The sequence below is a fragment of the Tympanuchus pallidicinctus genome, unplaced genomic scaffold, assembly GCF_026119805.1.
Source record: "Tympanuchus pallidicinctus isolate F22 unplaced genomic scaffold, pur_lepc_1.0 scaffold15, whole genome shotgun sequence".
NCBI classification, from domain to species: Eukaryota; Metazoa; Chordata; class Aves; order Galliformes; family Phasianidae; genus Tympanuchus; species Tympanuchus pallidicinctus.
The window spans coordinates 14,513,535-14,535,841 of record NW_026294669.1 but is presented as its reverse complement, the minus strand read 5'-3'; the positions used below and the strand labels follow the sequence as shown (position 1 = coordinate 14,535,841).

At 51.1% G+C, this 22,307-nt stretch overlaps 2 protein-coding genes and 1 long non-coding RNA gene across 5 annotated transcripts; 1 reads left to right on the top strand and 2 right to left on the bottom strand.

Annotated features, from left to right (window-relative positions):
- The first annotated feature begins 264 nt into the window (after window positions 1–264).
- Window positions 265–10,295, top strand: AAMP (angio associated migratory cell protein). Of its 3 annotated transcripts, none has more exons than XM_052674928.1 (11): window positions 265–411; window positions 645–797; window positions 950–1,069; window positions 1,232–1,371; window positions 1,495–1,639; window positions 1,725–1,808; window positions 2,073–2,188; window positions 2,389–2,492; window positions 2,754–2,844; window positions 3,162–3,316; window positions 10,205–10,295. In XM_052674928.1, exons 1-11 carry the CDS (start codon window positions 324–326, stop codon window positions 10,275–10,277), a joined length of 1,269 nt encoding a protein of 422 aa, XP_052530888.1. In that variant the 5' UTR covers window positions 265–323; the 3' UTR covers window positions 10,278–10,295. The 3 variants fall into 3 exon arrangements, with proteins under 3 accessions (XP_052530888.1, XP_052530887.1, XP_052530890.1); XM_052674927.1 differs by lacking the exon at window positions 10,205–10,295 and adding an exon at window positions 3,508–4,765 and having other exon boundaries at window positions 266–411; XM_052674930.1 differs by lacking the exon at window positions 10,205–10,295 and adding an exon at window positions 3,508–4,765 and having other exon boundaries at window positions 284–383.
- On the bottom strand, window positions 4,561–22,257 carry ARPC2 (actin related protein 2/3 complex subunit 2). Its single transcript, XM_052674933.1, has 10 exons — window positions 22,070–22,257; window positions 14,703–14,737; window positions 13,553–13,665; window positions 11,393–11,438; window positions 10,614–10,800; window positions 10,105–10,198; window positions 7,812–7,938; window positions 6,553–6,653; window positions 5,727–5,827; window positions 4,561–5,011 (listed from the first exon to the last, which is right to left on the bottom strand). Exons 1-10 carry the CDS (start codon window positions 22,141–22,143, stop codon window positions 4,987–4,989), a joined length of 903 nt encoding a protein of 300 aa, XP_052530893.1. The 5' UTR covers window positions 22,144–22,257; the 3' UTR covers window positions 4,561–4,986.
- LOC128076783 (uncharacterized) lies at window positions 19,301–21,807 on the bottom strand. The gene is made up of 2 exons (XR_008204648.1): window positions 20,309–21,807; window positions 19,301–20,197 (listed from the first exon to the last, which is right to left on the bottom strand). It is a non-coding gene; the product is annotated as an uncharacterized LOC128076783 (long non-coding RNA).
- Window positions 22,258–22,307: the final 50 nt, after the last annotated feature.

The window sequence follows — 22,307 nt, the reverse complement described above, 5'->3', positions numbered from 1 at the left end:
CGCGCAGTCCGCCGAGGGCCGCCGCCATGCTGGACCGTGCCGGACTCCCGCGGCCCCGCTGCATGCCGGGAGGTGCGGTCCGCCGTGCTGGAGCGGCCGGCGGATAGCGCTGCAGGGGAGGAATAAAAAACTGCATTTCCCAGAGTGCGCCGCGCGGGGCCGGAAACCTCTTGTCGTGCTGGAGGAAGGGGCGGGGGCGAAGGTGAAGACGCGGGCTCGGATTGGCTAGAAGCGGAGAGCGGTGGGCGGGGAATGGCCGAGGCGGGGCGGAACGGCGGAAGTAGTAACTGTGGCGGCGGGGTGGGGTACGCGGGCAGGTCGGCATGGAGCCCGCGGAAGGGCCTGGTGCATTGGACTTCCATGGCGACGAGGAGATCATCGAGGTGGTGGAGCTGGGCCCGCCCGGGCCGGGTGAGACGGGTCCCGCCTCCTCCCGGGGCACCGGGCCGCCCCGCCCCAAGGCCCGGTTCCTGCGGGCAGGCCTCGCGTCGCGTCCCCACCCCAGGGCCTCCCCGGTACCCAGGGACCCTCAGCCCTCCCCGCTGGGGCCTCCTCTGCCCGCGGGGCCGGGACCCCTTCGCGCTGGGCCGCCCCTGGGCCCGCGGGGGCTGAGGTGGGCGGGGGTTGACATTCGCTCCCTGCAGATGACCTGGCCGCAGAGATGGAGGACGTGGACTTCGAGGACGAGGCAGCAGAAGAGCCCGACGGTGAGGCCTGGGAGACGGAGGACGACGAGGGGTTGGAGGACGGCATGGAAGCACAGGATGACAGTGAGGTCACATTCTCAATGCACTCAGGTAAGCCATGGGGTTTCCCTGGGGGGAAGCTGTGCTGTGTCCTTCTTCTGGTTCTACCAAGTGGGTTCTAGGGGTCTCTGATAGCCGTTGTGCTGTGGGGGTTTGTGTCTGGGCAATATTCACTGAGGAGTGAGCGTCTCCCCGCTCTGCAGCCTCAGTGTTCTGTGTGAGCCTCGACCCAAAGACCAACACGCTGGCGGTGACGGGTGGGGAAGATGATAAAGCTTTCGTGTGGCGCCTGAGTGATGGAGAGCTCCTGTTCGAGTGCTCAGGTGAGAGACTCGGGCCAGGTATCCCTGCTGAAATGGGTCCTGCAGCCCTTCCTGTCTGCATTTGCTCCTCCCCAGCTGATGCTCCTGTGGAGCTGAGCTCTTGATTGTTTTCCGTAGCTGGCATTTGTTAACAGAATGGTCTCTGCTCCTTGCCATCTCTAGGACACAAGGACTCAGTCACCTGTGCCGGCTTCAGTCATGACTCTGTGTTTGTGGCCACGGGTGACATGTCTGGCCTTATCAAAGTGTGGCGGGTGGACACCAAGGAAGAAGTGTGGTCCTTTGAAGTGGGGGACCTGGAGGTGAGTGGCTGAAGCCCTGCTCCTGGTGGAAACACGGGGGCTGGTAGTGGGACCCAGCTCTGGTTCTTCTCCCTTCTGAGAGGACACAACTCTGTGACAGTGCCTGTCCCCTTCTTTGCACAGTGGATGGAGTGGCACCCTCAGGCCCATGTCCTTCTGGCAGGCACGGCTGATGGCAATTCCTGGATGTGGAAGATCCCCAGTGGAGACTGCAAAACCTTCCAGGGCCCTGCATGCCCTGCCACGTGTGGCAAGATCTTGCCTGACGGTGAGACACAGGGTGCTTCTGTGCTAGGGAAGAGGCAAAGGGTGTGGGAAGCTCTGCCTCTATCTCTTATTTCTGTCTTACCCAGGGAAACGAGCTGTAGTGGGATACGAGGATGGGACCATGCGCATCTGGGATCTGAAGCAGGGAACCTCACTGCATGTCCTGAAAGGTGGGAAAGGGGTTTTTCACCTGGGGTGCATCCCCCATGCAGTGAACTTTGAGCTCTGTCTTTGTGAAGAGGCAGCACACACAGAGACACTGAAGGCTGTCTGGTGCTGGGTGGGCTGTCCTCGTGGCAGCTGTCCCTTGCCATAGGGCTGCCATCATGGGATGGGTGCAATGCAGAGACTGCAGAGGAAGATGTGCTGGGCTTCGAGGTGTGTGGAGTTTGGTAAAGATGGGTGTAGCTCATGCTTCCTACTTATCTCCGCAGGCCAGGATGGCCACCAGGACCCCTTGACATGTGTGGCCAGTAACCAGGATGGCAGTTTGATCCTGACAGGCTCAGTGGACTGCCATGCCAAGCTGGTCAATTCTGCCACGGGCAAGGTGAGTCTGTGCCCACCTGTTGGGCGCAGTAGTGGACATGAATGATCTATAGAGGGCGGGATGGTGCTGGGCTTTGCCAGCCAAAAGCAGCCTGTGATGGCCACCCGGGGCCAGCAGGAGGCGTGCTTGGCCACCACTACCACCATTTCTCTGCAACTGAGAGGACTGGGGCGTAAGGACTCATGGCGTTCCTCCCCCAGGTGGTGTGCGTGTTCAAGATGGAGAGTGTGGCTCCCAAGGCCACTGCAAGTGAAGGCGAGGAGGCAGAGTCCAATTCAGTGGAATCGCTGGGCTTCTGTAACGTGTGAGTGGGGCATTGGGACAGGGTGTTCTGCAGACACAGCTATGGGGGACCTTTCTTCCCAGTATGTTTTCTCCCTTGGGAACTTTGTGCTGCTTGCTGGCTCCTGATGTCTTAGTATTTTCCTTATGGGGTGTTCTGCGGTTCCAGCTCTGACCATTGGGTTGTCCCTCTTCATTTCAGTGCTTCTTCAATCCTGATCCTTCACACACTTAATTCCCTCCTTGCTCCAGGTCCTCATAAAACGTGTTCCTCTCTCTGCAGGATGCCACTGGCTGCAGTGGGCTACTTGGATGGTACACTGGCTATCTACGATCTCTCCACACAGAGCTTGAGGCATAAATGCCAACACGAGGTAGTGTCCTGCACCTATTCTTTAAGCCTGAGGGCATTTCTGGGTCCAGCTGACACCTCTGGAAGCTCTCTTAGAGCTTGGGGGGCTTTCCTGGGGTTAGTTCCCAATTCGTGCTTCTCTCTGCTGTGGGCTTCCCCAGTGGTAGCTCTGGTCCCACACAGAGGATTTGCCACATCTTGGTCACGAGGGCTGTCCCTTTGCTATGGGGAATGGTGGAGAGCACTGGGGGGGAAAGGGGAGAGTGGAGGCTCATGATGTGCTGCGACTTACTGACTGTTATTCCTTGTACTCACTCTGCTTCCCCCCCCGTACTCCAGTCAGGAATTGTGCAGTTGCTGTGGGAGGAGAACTCTGCTGTGGTGTACACCTGCAGCCTGGATGGGGCTGTGCGGCTCTGGGATGCCCGCTCAGGGAAGATGATCAGCGAGTACCGAGGGCACTCTGCTGAAATCCTCGACTTCACTGTCAACAAGTGAGTAGGGACCCCTCCCAGCCCAGTCCTTCCCTGAGGCTGCTGGGGTGAGGGAACCCCTGAGCCTTGGGGTGCGTCATCTGGAAGCGTGGAGGGTAAGATTGAAGGGTCTCAGGGAATAGAGAGGTGGTCACAGCTGCGGCTGTCCAAAGCCCCCAGCCCCACTGCTGAGCCTTCTCTCCCCTCTCCAGGGATGCCTCCATTGTGGTGACGACCTCCGGCGACCACCAAGCCAAAGTTTTCTGCGTGCAGCGCCCTGATCGCTAGGGTCAGTGCTGAGGGTGGTGGCCTGGCTCTGCTAGGCAGCTCGTGTACAGCGGGACAGGGGAGATGGGTTTCACCACCCTTCTCCAGTGCGTGCTTTGTAATTTTTCAGCCTGCCCTACTTTGCCCTCACAAGTCGGGGGCTGAGTCTGGGGTTTTGTATGAAAATGTCTTATAATTATATATAAATTATTTCACTTACCTGGATCCCATCCACTCTGCTTGCTGGGGGGAAGGTGACCTTAAGAGATGTGATCTGTCCCCATGGGGATTTTAGGGATTAGCTATATATGTTCTTCCTAACCAGGCTGTCCCTAGTGCTCCCTGGTCCCAGCCCTGCCCTAGAGAGAGGTGGGCTTTTTTCTTCCTTTGCTGTGGGAAAGGAACCTTTTGTGCCAATGCTATCATAGGCTCTTCAGGAGCACAGCTGGACCTGGTTGCCTATGTGAGAGCCCAGCAGCCAGCTCTGAGCTGAGGGGCATGGGTGGATGGATTTATTCTGGGCTGACTGGAAGCAGAGACTCACACACTAGCCATTCTTGGCAGGGGAGACATGGAGATTACCTGAGCAAGGCAGAAGGCTATGAGGGAAATGTATGGATTGCTGGCTTAGGGTAGAAGGGCTGTCACAGCCCATAAGGAGACAAGTGACACTGCATACAAGAGGTACTAGGGGTCAGGACACCACAACACTGCTTCTCAGCCTGGTTCTGCTGTGAGGGAACCAAGCTGACTCCAGTCTCCTCTTCCTAAGAGAGCTGCTCCTTCTCCCCTGGCTCACTAACACAAGAGGATTTTCACTAGTCCTGGGTACTGCCCCCACACTTCAGCCCCAGACTGAGAAGAATGTAATGAGCTCCAAGCCACAGCAATTGTCCCCATACCCTGGCCAACTTCAACGCCCCCCCTGCGCTTGTCTCTCCAAGTGCCCTTTCCTTGGCAAGGCCACATGTATTGACAAACCAAAAACTTACAGCTCCTTAAGATAGAAAGATCTCCTTTATTAATGAACCCCAACAGTATTTCTTCAGATACAGGAGTTTCAAACTCAAATATTCAGAAGAAAACAAGTTAATATTGCATTATTCTCATAAGAAATACTGCAACTTATTTCCGGTAACATATTGCAAAGCGAAACAGCTTGAAAAGGAAAAAAAAAATTAAAAAAAAAAAAAAGAAAAGAAATTAAGTCAATCAAACTGGAATTAAGGTTTGTTTCTTGGAACGATCCGAGTCCTCGCAAGCACAGCTCGTTTCTGCAGATTACTTCCCAAACTGTCATACAAACAGACCCCGATTGCTTGAATTCCTTATGAGCCCACAGAGGTGCAACATTAAAAGCTACGATTATCAGGTAGCAAGTGCCCCAACCTTCATCCTCCACGGCAGCCTCAGTGACCCTGGCGTTAACGGGTTGTGAATGTCTTCCCCCTGAAAGGATGCAGAGAGAGGTCAGCGCAGACTTCAGAGCTGCTTCAGGTTGCCTCTGGCTTTTCTGGGCTGCCTCAGGGTGACTTTTGTGGGCACGTGCTTGCTTTGAGCTCTCAAAGACACACTGGTACTGCTGGTTCAGAGCTCACAGGCATTGCTTGCAGCAAGACCAAGCAACTGGACCACACTGCTATGGGGAGGGGCTAGCTTTCACAAAGGGCACAACCCCAGTGCCCCAGAGTAAAGAGGAAATACCAGGATGCACAGAAAAAGGATGCAAAGGAGCTCTGGGATCAACAGGGGAACATGCTACACAACCACTGTCATTGGCGTGCATTGCTCTGGGCTGCTTTATTTGGCAAAGGGAGCCAGTTCCCAGGAACGCTCACAGCCTGAGTGAGCTAGTGGCCACAGGTTCTGGGGAGCCGCAGACACACCAGGCAGAAAGAACATGCTCCCAATGGCTGCAAGCCTTTGGGAAGGACCTGGCCACTCTCCCTGGTGGGCTGGGCAGCAGTCTGACAGTACAGTAAGCCCCAGTGGGGAGAGCCATGCCACGCTCACAGCAGGAAGATGCCCTGCAAGTACTGGGCATCAGGTCCCAATACAGCCATCCCATAGTATCCCAAGCCTAGGAGCAGAGAGTGAGCTGTGAAGAAGTGAGCTTGTGGCAGACAGGGAAACCTGATTAATAAGGCCTTGCTTTGCTACTCACGTGATTGTTTTCATTTCTTTCTTCTCTGCGTCTGGACGGGCACGGTTCAGCACCTTGAGGAAATCTGATGTTTTTGCCCTCATACGTGTGTGAATATAGGCCTGCATGAACAAAACAGGGACACTTCAGGATCCTGTGTTCACAGCTAAGACTTCAGGCAAATCTTTCAGCTAACCACAGCTTTGGGCTGCTTATGGCTGGCTTTGGACCGTGAGCACAGCAGCAGAGATAAGCTGGTACACAAGTGATCTGAGTAAGGGCTGTCATTCCTGCCAGCCAGGCACTGCTCATGGCTAAGTTCCACAGGAGCTGGAGATGATGGCAGACCTGCCCCAGGGCCAGCTGCTGGAGGGCACAGGGCTACATTTCTGTTCCTTGACAGGAAAGTGACTAGCTCTGCACAGCTACAGTGGGTACCGTGGGTACTCAGCCTCCCTGGCATGCAGTATGAGGGAAGCTGGGGAGCAAACGGTGAAAACTGCTGCCTGAGCTCTGGTCAAAGGCAGGTTTCTGAGTAACTGTGCTTATTTTTATTCCCAGAAAGAAAACCACAGATTGAAAAGGGAAAAAAAAATAAAATAAAATAAAAATCTTACTTTGCTGCTAGGATGGGAGGTGAACAGGCACTGCCTGTACCAAGGAACAGGAAGAAGGCGATGACGCACCATTTGCCAGCCTAGCACAATTGTGGAGGGCAGTACTGTGCAGCAGTCAGTTCTCAGGGTGGGGGAAGTGAGGGTACTCCTACTCCATGCTTATTCCTTTTAGTTCCCCCAGATGAGATGAGCCAAGCCTCCCATTTTCCCCAGCCACATCCCCTTGGTACCTTCGAGCACTTGATGTGATAGTGCAGGTAGTCTCGGAACGTGTGGATCAGGTTTATGGTGTTGTCTCTGGCAGCAGCATTGGTGTGACGGGGGAACAGCACTGAAAGGAAAAGGGCCACACAAACTGTTACTGCTTCCTGAAGCTCTTCAGGGTCCTCCGGTGCTGCAGGCTGCAGGGCACGCTGCTCTGAATGCCTGTTTACTGTGCTCATTACTGAGACACGTATCAGGATTAAGCAGCACTGTTTAAAATCAGAAGGCTTAGCAGCACTTTCCCACCCACTGTTACACACTCAAGTTTCTCGAAGCAGCCTGGACACAGCTGGAGGACACAGGCAAGGCCAAGTGCCCGGAGATGACGACACCTTAGGAAACTGCACTGCATGGATTCAGTGCTTGTGCTTTGCTAAGTGTCCCAGATCCAAGGGCTGAAAGACCTTTTGTCTCAGTGATGATCTCACCTGGGACTGTCAGATCAGATAACAGAGAAACTGCCTCTAGACAAGGAGGAAGTCTTACTGGCAGTCCAAGAACTGCCATTAGGCAGCTCTGCCGTGACTGATTAAGTGCCTGAACCCAAGGCACCGTTCCCAGCGTGGGAGGAGAGCAGTGCTAGCTTTGCTTTCCTCTGCAGTGTCTGTGCTTTGTCTCTGAGCTCCGACCTGCAGGCAAACTGGCCTGGGAGACCCTAACAGCACATTCAACCATGGTCCCAGTTTCTCAGTAAAGAGATCTCTCCCTTTGAACAGGGGCAGGGTTTGGACTCCTCAGGTCAGTCATCAGCACTGCTGCCCAGGAGGAAATGACTGCTGGCCAAAGCAGCACCTTTGCAGGCAGGTGAAGGTATTTCATCAGAGATAGAAGTGATAGGCATAGAACAGAGAGGCAGCACTGGAGAAGCACATCTTGCAGCTCAGGCATCTGCAGTTACAGGTTACGTGCCCACGAGAAAGGAGCCTCCAGTTTCCACAACAAAGCCAAATGTCTCTTACTCCTACATGCTGAACTCAATTTATAGGCCAACATCATATGGCTTACTGTCAACACCCTCACTGCTCAAAGCAGAGCTGAGGTGACTTGATGCCACAGAGACGCTGACTGTTGGGGAGAGAAGTGGACACACAACAACAGAACACCAGAGTCCCTTTAAGCCCAATAACCAGCATGAACACTCAGGGAAGGTGAACTAGGTTTTCATGCAGCAGCAAGAACCCCTCCCCACCCTGAGCATCCCTACACCGCAGAGCTGCCCGCTTACCAAAGGTGATGTAGCCAATATTGTCGCCGATGGCTGCGTCTGTATCTTTCAGCTCCAAGGGTGGCTCCCTGTGGCTGAAGAGCACCTGTGGGGCTGTGTGACTGGCCCGGCGACCCTCCTTGAACTCCTGAACAAAACAAAAATAAGGTGAGCCCCACTGCAGCACATCAGGCAGCACAATAGAAAAGCAAATAATATTTTCCAGTTCCCCAGCGCATCTAAGCAGGAGGCTTCCCAGCTTTCCCTCTATGGGCCAATCTAAACAGGCCAAGCCTCTGGAAAACAATCATTTTTTCCTCCAGCAAAATCAAACCAAAATGCATGGCTCTCCCAGGTCTGTGTGTCCCTAGTACAAGCCCCTCAGTTTGTGCACATTTCAGCATCACATTTATTGTCACAGGACATAGGAGCATTTCACGGACAGGACACCTCAGGCTGAGCAAGCAGGTATGATACAGCACAGCTCCTATTCCAAATACTTCCAGTGAAAGTGGGCAGCAGCCATCATTCCAAAGGAGGGGAAAAATTCAGAAAGGGCTGCAGAGTCTCAAATGTGCGAGTTTTAAAGGCTCAGCCATTTAAGAAAAGCATCTCCCACCATGTATCTTTACCAAGGCATTAAAAGGCATGTAAAGGGTTTAAATCTTGTGCGTGAAACCTGCTTCTCCTAGCTCTTCTCTAAAACAGCCCTGAAACAACACTTGGATGCAAAGAAAACCATTTCTCACCAGGGAGCCTCTCTGACAGCAGCACAACACTCATCTCACATGCAGTGACTTTCAAGAGCATCTCCAAACAGGGCTCGGAAAGTCCAGACTGCATTTCCCTGCCCCAAGGCAGAACAAACACCCCTCTGCCTTGCTGACCTGCCCAGCCTGTGCACTGCCAGCTGTCCTTGGCCTCTCCTCCCTTCTCAGGACAGCACTGCACACCCCAGGAAGGGCTGGAGCTCTCCTGTTGGAAAGCCAAGTTTTTCACTGGGGTTTCCTTCATGAAATGCTTAGCTTGCACTTCCGCCTGTTTATACCAGAGGGTGAAATGGTTCAAATGGCTTTGCTGGTTAGTTAATGGCCAGATTTTCTCCGTGAGGGAACAGATATGCAGCTGCCACTGCATTACGCAACAGAAATAGCTGGAGGAAAGGAGTCAGCGTGACTCAGAGTGGAAACTCTTGTGGCCAGGCAGGAATAAGGTTTGCTGTTGTAAAAAACCAAGAACTTGGGACACGCGGATTCTGGGACAGCTGCTCCCTTGAAGCTTTGCCATCCCCCCTGGAGCCTCACAAACCCTGTTCTATTCACCTCACGCCTCCCTCCTGGATTTATAAAACTGAATTTCAGACTGTGGGATATGCTGGTGAGGAAAAACCAGAGCAGATGCTCTGGATTTAGTTACAACACACAAAGAGCAAAGCTGTGAGGTAATACACTGCCACTAAAACAGATCCTGTTAGAATGAACTCCAAACGTAGGTAAACTGGTATCCAGCAAACTGGGCCAGCAACATGCTGTCCACAAGCCCAACAGCAGACAGAAGGTGAGCTAGACAGGCAACATGGATGAACACACAAATCAGCTCAGAGCCAGCCCCAGGTGTCAGCAAATGCCTCAATCTCTGCAGGCTGGACCCCATTGCTAACAGAAGTGCAAAGTGTTTACTATGGCCCTTTGAATGCTTCCCAGCTAAGTGGCAGTTGCAAAGGGCAGCTGAATCCAGAAGTATTTGGCATTATGACAGCTGATTCAAGTACATAAACTAAGCAAACTCATAGCTTTTCAAAGCTCAAATCCAAGATCCCATTGCTGCACATGAAAACAGTTATACTGAGCTGCTCCTGATCCAAGTATTTTTGCAGCTGCTGAGAATCAGCAGAAACAAACCCATAGCACCTTCTCAGGCGTAGCACAACACTGCCCCATCCTCTCTACACCTTCTACAGCCTCCATGCCACGCTCCTCTCCTCTGTTGCTTGGTGATCCCTGCACCACAGCCAGTGTGCGACAGGGCCTTAGTGTGGATAAGGAAGTATCCATGTGGTGTTTTTCATCTGCAATACATAACTTGTTTGATTGTGTACGTCAGCAAGACATCAATAATTAAGAGGACAATGCAAGAGCCTGGATTAGTAGTCACACTCCCGTGCCTATTAGCACACTCTTCCATCCCAGGGCAGAGCATTTACATGCATTAAATCGCCTGTGAGATTCTTTCTGTCTTACATGTGCTTGTTCAGCACTGCTGATCCAAGCGAGAAGTGAATGGAGGATGAGATGTTTTTCCCCAGTTTCCATACCTGCATGAACACCTTCCCGATCACCACGTCATCATCATCCTTAAATACTGTGCTGAACACAACCGTGACGCGGTCCTTCTTTGCCTCAACATACCTGCAGGTGGGCAAGAAAGGAGAACTCAGTTGTGAATACAACTGCCAGAATTGCAACTGATGAGGAAGCAGCTGCATGACAAGCTCAGATAGATGCTGAAACGCTCCCCCCCTTCCTCGAGACAGTGTTTAGAGGGAGCAAAACACTTTTGATGGGAGTGGCTAATTCCTTTCCTGCATGCAGCCACAAGTGCTACTGCCAACAAGAGACTCTTGTATAACACCTCTGCAGCCTGAGGGATGAGCAATTACCATCGCTGGGTACGCCTTAGAGCCTAGGACAGGCCCTTATTACCATGCCAAAGCACTGAGCAATAGGAATTCCCGACTTTCAACTGCATCCTACAGCTCTAAGTAGAAGCAGAGAGCATAGAAACAGCTGTCAGACTTCAATCCTGTGCCACTTGAAGACTTACATCGTCTCATCATCTCTGTAGTGGATGACAGCTCTTTTCTCTCCTTCTTTGCCTTCTTCCTGGAATTTGAAATACTTCTCAAAGACCGAAGCAAAGCAGTTGCGCTTCAACATGCCGGCTTGGTGCACAATAGCATCTTTGTCTGCGGGAAGGTTCTCCAGGTCGTAAAGCAAAGAGACATTGTAACCTGGTGAGGAACACACACCAACCTTAATCATCTATGCAGGGTCTTAATACAACTACAGACACGCTTTCTGGAAAGAGACACCTACAATCCAAACATCGCTGCTACAGTCCCACCTTTGCCTTAAGGCCTTCCAAAACCTCAGGGGTGACTGCTTTCAACAACTACCACTGCCAGAAGCTGTGCCTGAACTCAACGTGTGACCATGGAAACGTTCCCAGGGCTCTTTCTCTAGCTCCAAGACACACATGCTGGCTGCGCTGCTCCTAAGTTTTCACAGTGAGTAGGAAGAGATGCTGTCACAGGTAACCATGGTTTTCCTGTGTCTCACAAAATGCCTTTGAGAAGAACAAAGACCCCAACTGTGAGGAATAGAGGCTTCCTGGAAGAGAACTGCACTGAGAGTTACTGCTTATACTGCAAGGAGCTTCAGCCCTGATGTATGTAAGACACCTTTTTTTTATTACCGCTCACTGTACAGAAAGCCCAAAACATTAAGCTCTTGACATGTAGCCTTCATCTGAGCATTCTGGAGTTTACTTAAGCCATTTTAGAATTGCACTCATACGCACTGTAAGTGTTACAGCAGGGTTACCTGATTCAGGATTTACCAAGTAATTTCCATAGACTTTCTTCAACACCTAGAAAAAAAAAAAAAACAAAACAGACATTGTAAACATAAGCTATCAGAGCTGTTTCCTCCTGCACTGCCTAGGCGATGCTCAGTCTCCATGTAAAAACATCAAACTACATGCATCTGCTTCCCCTAGTCTAACTGAACTTGGAGAATTACTAAGTAATCAGCTTTTAGTAGTACTGCCTGCTCCTACTCTCTGATCTCCACTGACAAGGAGCATGCTGCAGGACAGGAGTCAAAAGTAGAACTTCCTCAAGCTCATGCTGGTCTTGAACTTGCACTGGCAAGAAAGTCTCTTCTGTATGCCTTCTATCTTCCAAAGAGAACCACCAGCAGTTTGACACAGCAGCTCAGGGGCTACAAACCTCCTTCCCATCCCAAAGGCAGCTCCTAGGGGTTCAGGGTGGGAGAGGCACCACAAAGCAGGCCCCATCCTTCTCTGTGCACATTCAGTACTGGGGCAGTGCAAGGCCTGGCCAAGCAATTGCCTGCCCAGCCTCAGCCTATTCCTTGGGACAGATGGGGATGGAGAGGAGATTGCCAGGCAACTTGGATTCCTCCCAGAAACAGACGCCCACAGCACAGCAAAAACGTTTCTTTAAGCATAATTACTGTTGAATTTTACATCAATGGCAATTTTCAATTGAGCTGTAGCACTGTGTCAATGAGGGGGCTGGGAACAGGAGGTATTTCACACGGAAGAACACTATGGCAGAACTGGCCCTCCTGGGATGACACCCTCCACCACGCAAAGAGGACGCACAGGCACTCTGCATGCCAAAACCTCCCCAGCAGAAAGCCTGCCTGGCCCAGAGAGATGCTCTCTCTTAGCAGGAACCCCACTTTGGCTTCTCACAGCGGGGTTTCACCAAAGACCAAGTGGAGGAAGTGCAGAAACAAGCTCCCTCTTCTCTACGGAAGCACAGAGACTCAGTTTCTTAAACAGCGGTTTAAAAATGTTATTTCCATTTAGTCAGCACTTCCAAGGCAGTCCTGCAAAGATCCCGTCTTCCTCTCAGAGCCTGACAAGCTGGCTGTCAGCTGCCCTCATTCTCAGCACAGCAGCCAGAGTTGAAAAGCAACACACACCACTGCTCAGCCACCACAGTGACTATTGGTGTAAGGCTGCTACCCTGCTACAATGCAGTGAACATCAGTCCCTCACCCACCACGGCACTTCTCCTGTGATCATCCACTGTACTGATCCTCACTAAATGTGCTGGGAAGGCTCCAGCACTTGTGCTGCTTGGCTCTTCTGCTTCCCAGCAGCAGCAACTGCAGTGGGGCTGCTCCCACAGCCCTGTAGTACAGGAGGCAATGTTGGTCCTAGAAAGCAAGATGCTGAGTCACATTTATTCTAACTTCAGTAGGTCTTGTAGCAACTTGCAGGAATTCACCTTGTGTTCAAATCCCCTGCTTCTTGCCAGATTCTCAATAAACTCATAGAGCAGTTTCTTTGTTTTCCTCCAAGGCAAAAACCTGCAGGGTGAACCCCGCTTACTAGCATTAAGAGATTTGAAAACTAACTCGGGAACTGAGTCACACTTCCTGCCTTGCGACCCAACCACAGCTCAGAGAGGCGCCTTCTTTCTACCATAAATGGCCCTCTGCAGCCGGGGCTCATTCAACAGGAACTGAACCTGCTAACTTCACACAGCAGCAGCGAAAGGGGAACCAGACAGTCTGTAGAACAAGGTCTGTACACACAGCTGGAGCCTATAACTTGTCTTAAGTGTGGTTAGAGTCAGAAGAGCACCGCTGTGGGACTCCAGAGTTGATCTGGTGCTTTCTGTTGCCACTGCGCTCAGAGCATCAGCCAATGAAACTATTTTTGCCAGACCTCATACTCGTTTTGAAGGTACTTTCAGAATTAGTGATGCTTTGGCCTTTCAGGCTATCAGTTCATAAAAGATGACTACTTCTTCACAACAGAGTGGGAACACACTCTGTCCTTGCACTCCAGCAAAGCGAGACTCCTGGACAGCACAGAAATTTCAACGTGAGACAGGATTATAGACACTTCTCTATACATTAAATCTGAACATCACAAGGGCATGGCCTCTTCTGATAAAGCATTTGTAGTCTCAAAGCCCCAGATGCCCAGAGATGCTCACTCACCTCATCAGCACCATGTTCTTGAAGTTCTTTGTAGAATTTCAGAGAAATACTGACCATCACTTTTGTCTTATCTCCATTGGGATTTGAAATATGGTAAAGAACTCCATCAAAGTCTACAAAGCAAGTGAGACAAACGTGAGGAACATGAGAGGGATCAGTTCCTATTTCTGAGGAAACAATGGTGTTCTAGGAATTGCATAGTGACACGATTCCCTCTGCCCCAGCCCTTACAGACGCATGACAAAGCTGTACTTAAGTGGTGTCACATAGGGAACGCTGTTATCATTCAAAGAGCTGAAGTAGTTATGACACCTGTCCATCATGGCAAGATCTAGTCTAGTGTCATTTAGCATCCCTTTCAAGTCTGCTCGTGTCCAATGCACAAGGACACAAATACACAGAGATGGGAGCCTTCTGGATGCTCAGCACACAAAGTGACTGACATGCCCACCAGGCCAGAGCTGCAGCCTAGAGGAGGAAAAAACCTCCATGAGCAGAGCAAAAGCAGCTCAGGCAGTGCCTGCTGAGACAGCTTTCACTTCACTGCAGAACAGGCAGCCAGGGCAGGAGGCAGAGAAAGTCAGCCCTCCAGCTACCTCCACTTCCCCACGGAGCTCTACAGCTTACGTAGATCCTTGATAACAGAAGCAAGACATCAGCTACTGAATGAATGCTTGTATTTTCTTGACACTTCCCATTCTAGAGAGCAAACTTCAGGCTATGAATTTATCCTGCTTCTCAACCCAATCCAGCCTTCTAACAATCTTAACCAGACAGTGCTAAAGACCTAATAACAAACAGCACCAAGTGCAGGACTGGGGAACAGGCAAAGTAAAACAGCTATCCAGCACTCACACAAAGTGGGCACGGCCTATTCTGACGGCTGAACTCACTGCTGTGTGCTAAGTCCCAAGGAATGTAAAGGGACAGAGAAAACAGCGGGGCAGCCTACAGGAGACTTTGCCTCTGCAGAACACAAACCATCAGCTTTGGGAAAGCGTGTGGTGTTCACACAGCCTGTCCATGTGCAGCTCTCCCCTGCCCCCCACCCAACTGGGCTGGTTGAATTGGAGTGCACCAGATATAACCATGGGTAGGCCTTCTGAGTTAGCTCCCCCGTTTTTCAAGTCAGGAGCATTATGGAGCTTACCTGCAAATGTTACTTCTACTGCCTCTGGTTTATTTCTAAAAAGCAAAGACAACAAGAGAGGTAAGTGAGAAGTCAAACAGCAGTCCCCAGGTTGTGAAGGAAAGACGATTCATTTCATTTCTCACAAGCAGTTCTACCTGAAAACTCCTCTGGGCCCTGCCGTTCAAGCAGCAGATAACCTTTGACAGCTTGGGCTACTGCTCATTCCTAAAAGAATCAGTCTTAATAGAAATGAAATAAAACAGTCCTGGAAGCCGGCAGAGATTGCTGTTATTTGTAGTTTATTAATAGAATTTGAGACCACATACTGCAGATTTAGAGTTAGAAATGTCTGAGAAAGCTACTCATCACTAAGGAGCTGGTTTTAATAAGCCTGCTCTCCACGTACAACTGCTAAGATGCAAGTTCGCAGGACTGGCTCTTCTGCAAGTTCCACTGACACCAGGCAATGAAACAGACATAGTGGCTGAGCAATTCCTCCTTACATGCCCCCTTCACCACCAAGGGCAGCTCTACCAATGGTTTGACACAAACTACTTTTAGAGCAGACCCACCTCCAAGTAGGTCAACCGTCAGCAGAATTAAACTTTCTCGACGCACGTTTCACCTTGACACCCTATCCCTAAACACCCCAATGACCACTGCAGGAACAGTCCTAGATCTGGATTTGCCCACACACTCACGACTGTCTCAGGATCAGCAGCAAGAACATCCTGCAAGCCTAAGGCATACAGCCTCTCATGTTTTAGGTATGAAGATGTTATAAAATCTTATAGTTTAAGTGCCCTAGTCTACAACCTCTTGAAGAGCTGGATCCTGTGAACAATCAAATTGCATCCGAAAGGTGAATCTGTTGAGAACGGCACTACGTAAGTGCTTCAGCAGCTCCAAGAGGACTTATTAATAGGCCATCCTCCAAGAGGGACCAATGCAAAGCACGGAGAGCCAGGGTGGAAAATAAGAACAGGGTCAAAATGCCAATCAACTGCTTTATTTCACAGCCTACACCTCCTTATGTTTCAAAAGCAGCCAGTACAGAGTACAGGCTAATGATACTGGATCTGTTTTACAACCCAGAGAAATCTCAGCCTTCATTCACACCTACCTGAACCAACTGAGAGCGCTCCCCAGGTCCAGTTAGCCTTGAGTTTGCATCTACCCTAACCCAGAGACCAACTCCAACCTTATTTGGGTAGAAATGGAGGTGCTAGCCACCAACCAGAGATTGTAAGTGGAAAAGATGAGGTGTTGCTGCTTTTTGAGAGTTGTTACAGCTGTGAAAAGCAACAGCCCTTTTTGCTGGGAGACAGGAAAGCCTCTGTTTTTTTGTGCTGCATCACTGAAGAAAAAAAAACCACGCACTTGAAAGCAGCCCTGTGAGTGCACCCAGGGCAGGTCCTTTAGTTGGAGCCACACCAGTTACCTGGGACTTCTCTCACTCTTATCCTCCCTTCTTCCCTGTTGGCTGGAGAAGGAAGTTTGGAGCCTCCCCCACGGCACGTTTAACACTTGGTTTTGAAAAGGGGAGCATTTCCCCACGTTGCATCTAAGCTCACTGAGGATTGATGGAAGCAGAGGTGGAAGAAAATCCCACCGATATCATATGGTCAGCCGATGCAGACGTGTTCTTCTTTTAGAGCACCACACTCAGATTTAGGAATCGGCTTGGATGGCAATATACGTCTTATAAAAAAAGAAACCTATGTAGGAAGCTTTAAAGATAGCACAGTGAGGCACATAAGAGCTAGGAATATTGAAGAGGATGCACCCTAAAAGCTAAGTTCCATCGCTCAAACCCAATTCCACATGCACACAGAGCTGACAGCTGGCTCTCAGCAGTCCCTCCAAATACAGCACCTCACCCTGAGGAACTCACGGAAACAATTACAGACAGTGAGCAACAGCGACAGTAACTCAGGAGACAAGAGAAGGATAACTTGCCATGTTATTTAGGGAGCTGTAGCATCACAGACCCAAAGTTGGTTAATAGCTGTGTGCAAGAGCCTTTGTTCTGCACACAAAAGCTTACAGCAGCCATGACGTGACTCCTGCACGTGCCATTGCGCAAGCATGAATTTCTCAGAACTTATTTGTGCATGGATTTCCCAAGTGGCTCAGTCCTCATACTTGAGGATGGTGAAGTTTAAAGGAGAAGCAGGTAACTGAACAGAACTTCGGGGCCCTGAATATTCACCAGTTTGCCGGCACGCAACCTCACGGAGGAAGCGCTCACGTGAGCCGCATGCAGAGCTCCTCACAGCCACACCGACCCTGTGTGCTGCAGGATGCTCCTGCCTCGTGGGGCACACCTCTCCCCAGCCCCAGCCAGCCCAGGGGGACCCAAAAGTTTTACATGCTTCCATTTATTTCTCCGGCTCACCAAAACTATTCTTAAAACGTTAATGCAAGAGGGAAAAAGTCACCTCCTTCACCTCTATTAAGAAATACCCAGACAGAGAAGGAGCCTGAACCGTCACCCCAGTGCAGCAGAGGAGCTCTCGCGCCCTATTACCCTGCTGGGAGCTCCTTGAACCTGCACCACCCAATCTGCAGCCTCCCTCCATGACCAGTAACACCCACTCTCCCACCAGGAACAGCTGAAGATGGCTCCTCTCTCTGCTACACACCAAACCCAGACCTTTCTGCAACACCTTGCCTGAACTCTGCAGCTAAAATGGCAGCTGCTCCAAGTGCAGGCGGCTGCCCATTTTCTGATAACACTTATCAGGTTTGAAGTCAAATCCACACCAAATCCCAGCTGCTCCCTGCTTATAACAATAAGAGGCCTTAATGGGTTTTTATTCCTTCTTGCCTGCATTCTCCTTATTCATCTCCAAATGGCTCCTGCACCAAGTCCATCTAATACAAAGCCAGCTCCAAATCAGATTCATTTTTTCACCCCAGCAGTGGATCCAAGAAGAGCCACAGCACCCGTGGAGAGATGCCAACAAGCACTTAAGAGCAACAGCAAATCTTCTTTTTCTCCTGACAGCAGTTCCTCAATTTTGATTCGGACAACTTCCAAACTTCCCTGCCTTGTTCTCAGGCCACAGAGGCTCTCAGCCATATGTTACAACAAATTTAAGAACAGAAGAATGAAGGCTGTGTAATTATACAGAGCCCTCATCTTCTGCATTAAACAGACCTGCATGCAAATGCGAGCTTGGCCAGCAACCGCATCGATAGATGACTAAAGTAGCTCCCACATCACAATTAAGGTTTGTACCCAATAAAGGAAGATGGCAATTATTTTAAAAGCTGCAGGCATGCAGATACTCTAATATCTTGCTCCCGAGGAGGGGAAAAAAATGAAAGGAGCAGGGGATATTTCAAAGCTTCAAGCTTCCAGCTCTGAGCAGAACCTGCAGATCACTCAGTTGATGCACTGTTGGAAGAGAATGAGCCAGATTCAGTGACAGACTGCAGGCTCTCTCTACAGAAAGGTCACCCCAATAAAAAAAATTATGAGCAATGTCTGAAATTATCCAGGCAGTTCCTCCCCCCTCTGGGCCTCACTCAACTTACAAAAGCTACTTCGCGTGAGCTGCAAGCATGCATGAAATCAAAGAGCTCCCACAGCACGCCTGCTACAAACTTGAGAAGTGCTCTGCTGTGAGATAATGGCAGTCCCCACGTGTGCCCACCCACAGCATCGCTGGGAGCAGCGCTGGGACCTGCTGGGTTGTGCTGGGGACTTGCCACTGCTGGTGACAAGATGTCCAGCAGATAGGGCAGCATCCCACAGCTCCCACTGCCAGCACAGCAGCCAGTCCGCAGGCTCTGCTGATAGCTGCTCTTCTCTTGCACTAAGTGCAGCAGCTGCAGGAGGTACTGATGATCCTGCACCCAACCCCAGAGTGCAAACTCTGCCAGCAGCATCACCTGAGCGCTCCTGACCTGCTCCAGGCTGAGGGTTGGGCTTTCTGCAGATGCTGGGCTGTCCGTGCTCCTCCATCCTCTGTACTCTCCCCAGCTTCCCCACAAGGAACTCGCTCACAGGCCACATCACCAGCACAAAGGTCATGTCACCCACCTTCACCCAGCAGGGCCATAGCACTCTGCTCCAGAGCAGGCGAGCACCAAAGATGACCACAAATGGGAAATACCACAGAGCATGTGGGTGCAGTTTCAGCCAAACTCTCCAACCAGTCCACAGGAACTGGTTTACAGCAGAGAAGTTGAAGCTTCAGCTGTTTTCCCATTCAGCCAGCACTCACGAAACCCTGCAAATTTGTACCTATTAAAAGCTTTACAGAAACCTAACATTTAATGAGATATTTTTCCCTCCAACTCCAACCAAGGGAAAAGTCACACTGCTCTCCACTTATGCAAATTTTTCCTTTGCACAGCAGGTAAATGGAAAGTAACAATTTGAAACAGATGATGAATTTGCTGGCAGTTTAGGGCAAGCTATGTATGGCTGAAAAACCATAACCAGGAATACAAGCCCTCTGCCACACTTTTGCTGGAATCAGTTACATCAGAGCAGACCAACACCGGAGGGCAAGTCTGTTTTGGAAGGCAGTTCTCCATTGTGCTTTAGAAAGAACTGAACACAGAAGACAGAAAAAATAATAACCTATTTTAAATGTAAAATATTTCTATCTGTGCAGTTAGCAAAAGGAGACAAATAAGAGAAACAAGATCTTCCAACTGGCAGAGCTCACCTCCCAACACCTGAGCTTCCAGCCCAGGTCTGTTTCTTCCAGCTTCCAGGCAATTAGTCAAGTCAAAGAGAATTAGTCAAAAACTTACAGAAGAGCTTATTCTTTTGACACCTGCAGAAGCCCACCTCAAGTAACAAGCTGCCTGCCTCTAACACATCTGCTCTCAGGTTCTGACCAGGTATTCCCCCACATCAGCACTTTGACAGTCTAAGCTCTCAGCAGTCAATTCTTCACTAGAGGTATTTCAGCAGGTTCCGGTAGCTTTTGGACATTATTTAAAAATGTGGTTGGCTTAAGGAAGTTGATTTAAAACAAGAAATTACAGTCTTAAGAAATCCATTACCAAGCTCCCTTGATGTCTAGCGGTGGCTGTCCAAGATGATGAGATTTCCATGGGCTCTGAGCACAAACATTACATTTAGAAATGGCTCTGACTTCTAAGGGCCACCCAGCTCTACACACTATGGGGAAATGTGAAGCACTCCCACCTGAAGGTCTGGGGAAGCTCTGCAGGGAGCTGCTGGATCCATGGCACAGTCACAGCAGGAGAGGAAAGTGCTGCTGCTCACATCATGGAGCAAGTCTAGATAAATTGTGCATCACATCTCCCCAATTCAAGTTTCAGAGCAGATAACTCAGGGCCAGCTCTCAGCATCCAGACTTTCTCCTCTCAATCACGGAATCCCTTATGGTGCGTCCTTGCTCTGACCACCACGAGTCCATCCCCAGGACGCACCTTGGGTGGACAGTCAAATGCAAAGACAGTGAAATGCAGCAAATCCCCTCCTGCCTCCACGCTCAGTGCACGTCCTGACCCCGGAACCCTAACTGGATGGAAAAGAAATTTCTCATGAATAAACATGGCATAATATAGCACCTCTACCCAAAAAGACTTGTTCAGAGAAGTGGATTTCCATTTTTCTTAGTTTCATCTCTGACCTTCATCTATGTCGGGTTCTTGCCTGGACAGCACATACACAGAAGAAAATGCAGAAGTGAACTACTTCCTCCTCTCCAGCAACATACTGAGGGGACAACACTTGTCCAGAAAGAGCACCTAGCTGGTCCTCTATCCAAACAAAAGAAAGGACAGCCTGTAGAACAAGAGGCAGAAGCAGAATGTCATTGGCCATGCTCACAGCAAGAGGAATTGATCCAGGAAGGATTGGTATGCCAGGCAAGCACGCTGAGACAGTTAAAAGCTTTGCTGTACAGCAAAATGGAAACTCCATGGATTGGAAGTGAGCGAGCAACCTCAGCTCAAGCTGCACTGAGTCAGGGCTTTGAGGTGCATTCAATCTCCTGGTGGCTGCAGCCTCCACTTACTGCTGCTGCTCTTGTACTGATGCAAGGACACGCACACAGGCTCACACCAGCAGAATGCCTCCATACGAGCTTGTGGTGAATGAGTGTTTTTGACACACACTATTAACCTCCATATAGTTAAGTTTTTTCTAATGGATGCAGCTGCAGTGCCCAAGAGCTCTCTCCTCCCAGTGTGGTGCCAGTGCTTCGGGGATACTTGTTGCACTAAACGATCACATTCAAGAAGAATAAAGAGGCTGACAGCAGAGAGCAGCTTGGTGTTCCCACAAGGCAACACAGCCTAGGAGGTTATTGTATGAAATAAAAGAGCAAGAAGTCAACCAAGAGGAGAAAATGGAGGAAAAGGCCTTTCTCTAAGGTCTGCACACAAAAGGCAGAACACTTCAAAAGCCACTTGTGGAAAAGGTGACAAACAAAAAAGCCTCACTGGGGAGTCCCTTCCCAGAGCAGCTTAGGCTGTGCTGCTTGCAGAGCCAGGCTCCACCCCACAAACAATAGTGCTGTGCTTTGCTTCTCTAGACTTTGTCCACGCACAAAGGTGCACAGCACTACTCAGATGCAGCAAGTGCATGGTTGCAGATACGGGCATTCACATGAGGTGACTCTCCCAAGCTGGACTGCGCTCAGACAAGGGCCTTCATGGCTCTAGTGCATCTCTGTCAGTAACGCTCAGTGGCTCCCCAGGGGCTGCACTGTCCCAGCCAAAGATGCAGATGCAAATCAGCTGCCCTACAGCCTCCCCAAGGCCAAGAGGCTCACCAGCCCTACACTACTAGACAGAACACACGGGTCCCAGGTGGGGACAGCAGAAGATGCTGACAGGAAACTGCTCCCCACCCCCAAAGAAATAGGTCGAAGCTGCTGCTGTGCCACAAGTCACCTCCCTGTTCCTTCATTCCACACGAGTCCTGACACCACTCCGGACCTGTTCTGATGAAGGCTGCCAACACCTTCCAGCCCAACGGCCCACCCCAGCCCTCAACACCACAAGCTCCATCGCCCTCACGCAGTCCCAGCCCTCAGCACCCCATCAAGCCCTGCCTCAAGCAGCCTCCCATTCATCCACCCTAGCCTTACAGCTCCGCCAGCTCGGCCCCCCTCCACCCCGTGCCACAGCCCCTTTCCTCCCCTCCCGGCCCCATCCCGCCCTGTCACTGCCCCTGGCACCACCCTATCCCACGCCGCCCTTCTCCCCGCCTAGCCCTACCATGCCTCACGCCCAGGGCCAAGCCTCGGTACCACCCCGCCCGCCCAGGCCTCTCACACGGCCCCGCGCTCCCTGCCCCGCTCCCCTCTCTCAGGCCTCGCCAGGCCGGAAGGCTTCCTCCTCCGCCCCGCCCCGGCCCCATTCACCGGCCCGGCGCCCGGCCCTACCCGGCGGCCGCGCCCTCGAACTTCAGCGTGAGGGTCTCCTCGATGATGCGGTTGTTCACCTCGAGCAGGATCATGTCGGTGCCGGGGATGGGGAACGGCTCTCAGCGCGCCGAGGCCGGAGGGAGCCGAGCCCGCTGCGCGCACCGGGGACCCGCCCGAGCCTGCGCCGCCGCTTCCGCTCTCGCGCCCGCGCGTCACTTCCGGCCCGGCTGCCGCGGAGCCGGGCGGTGGCGGCGGT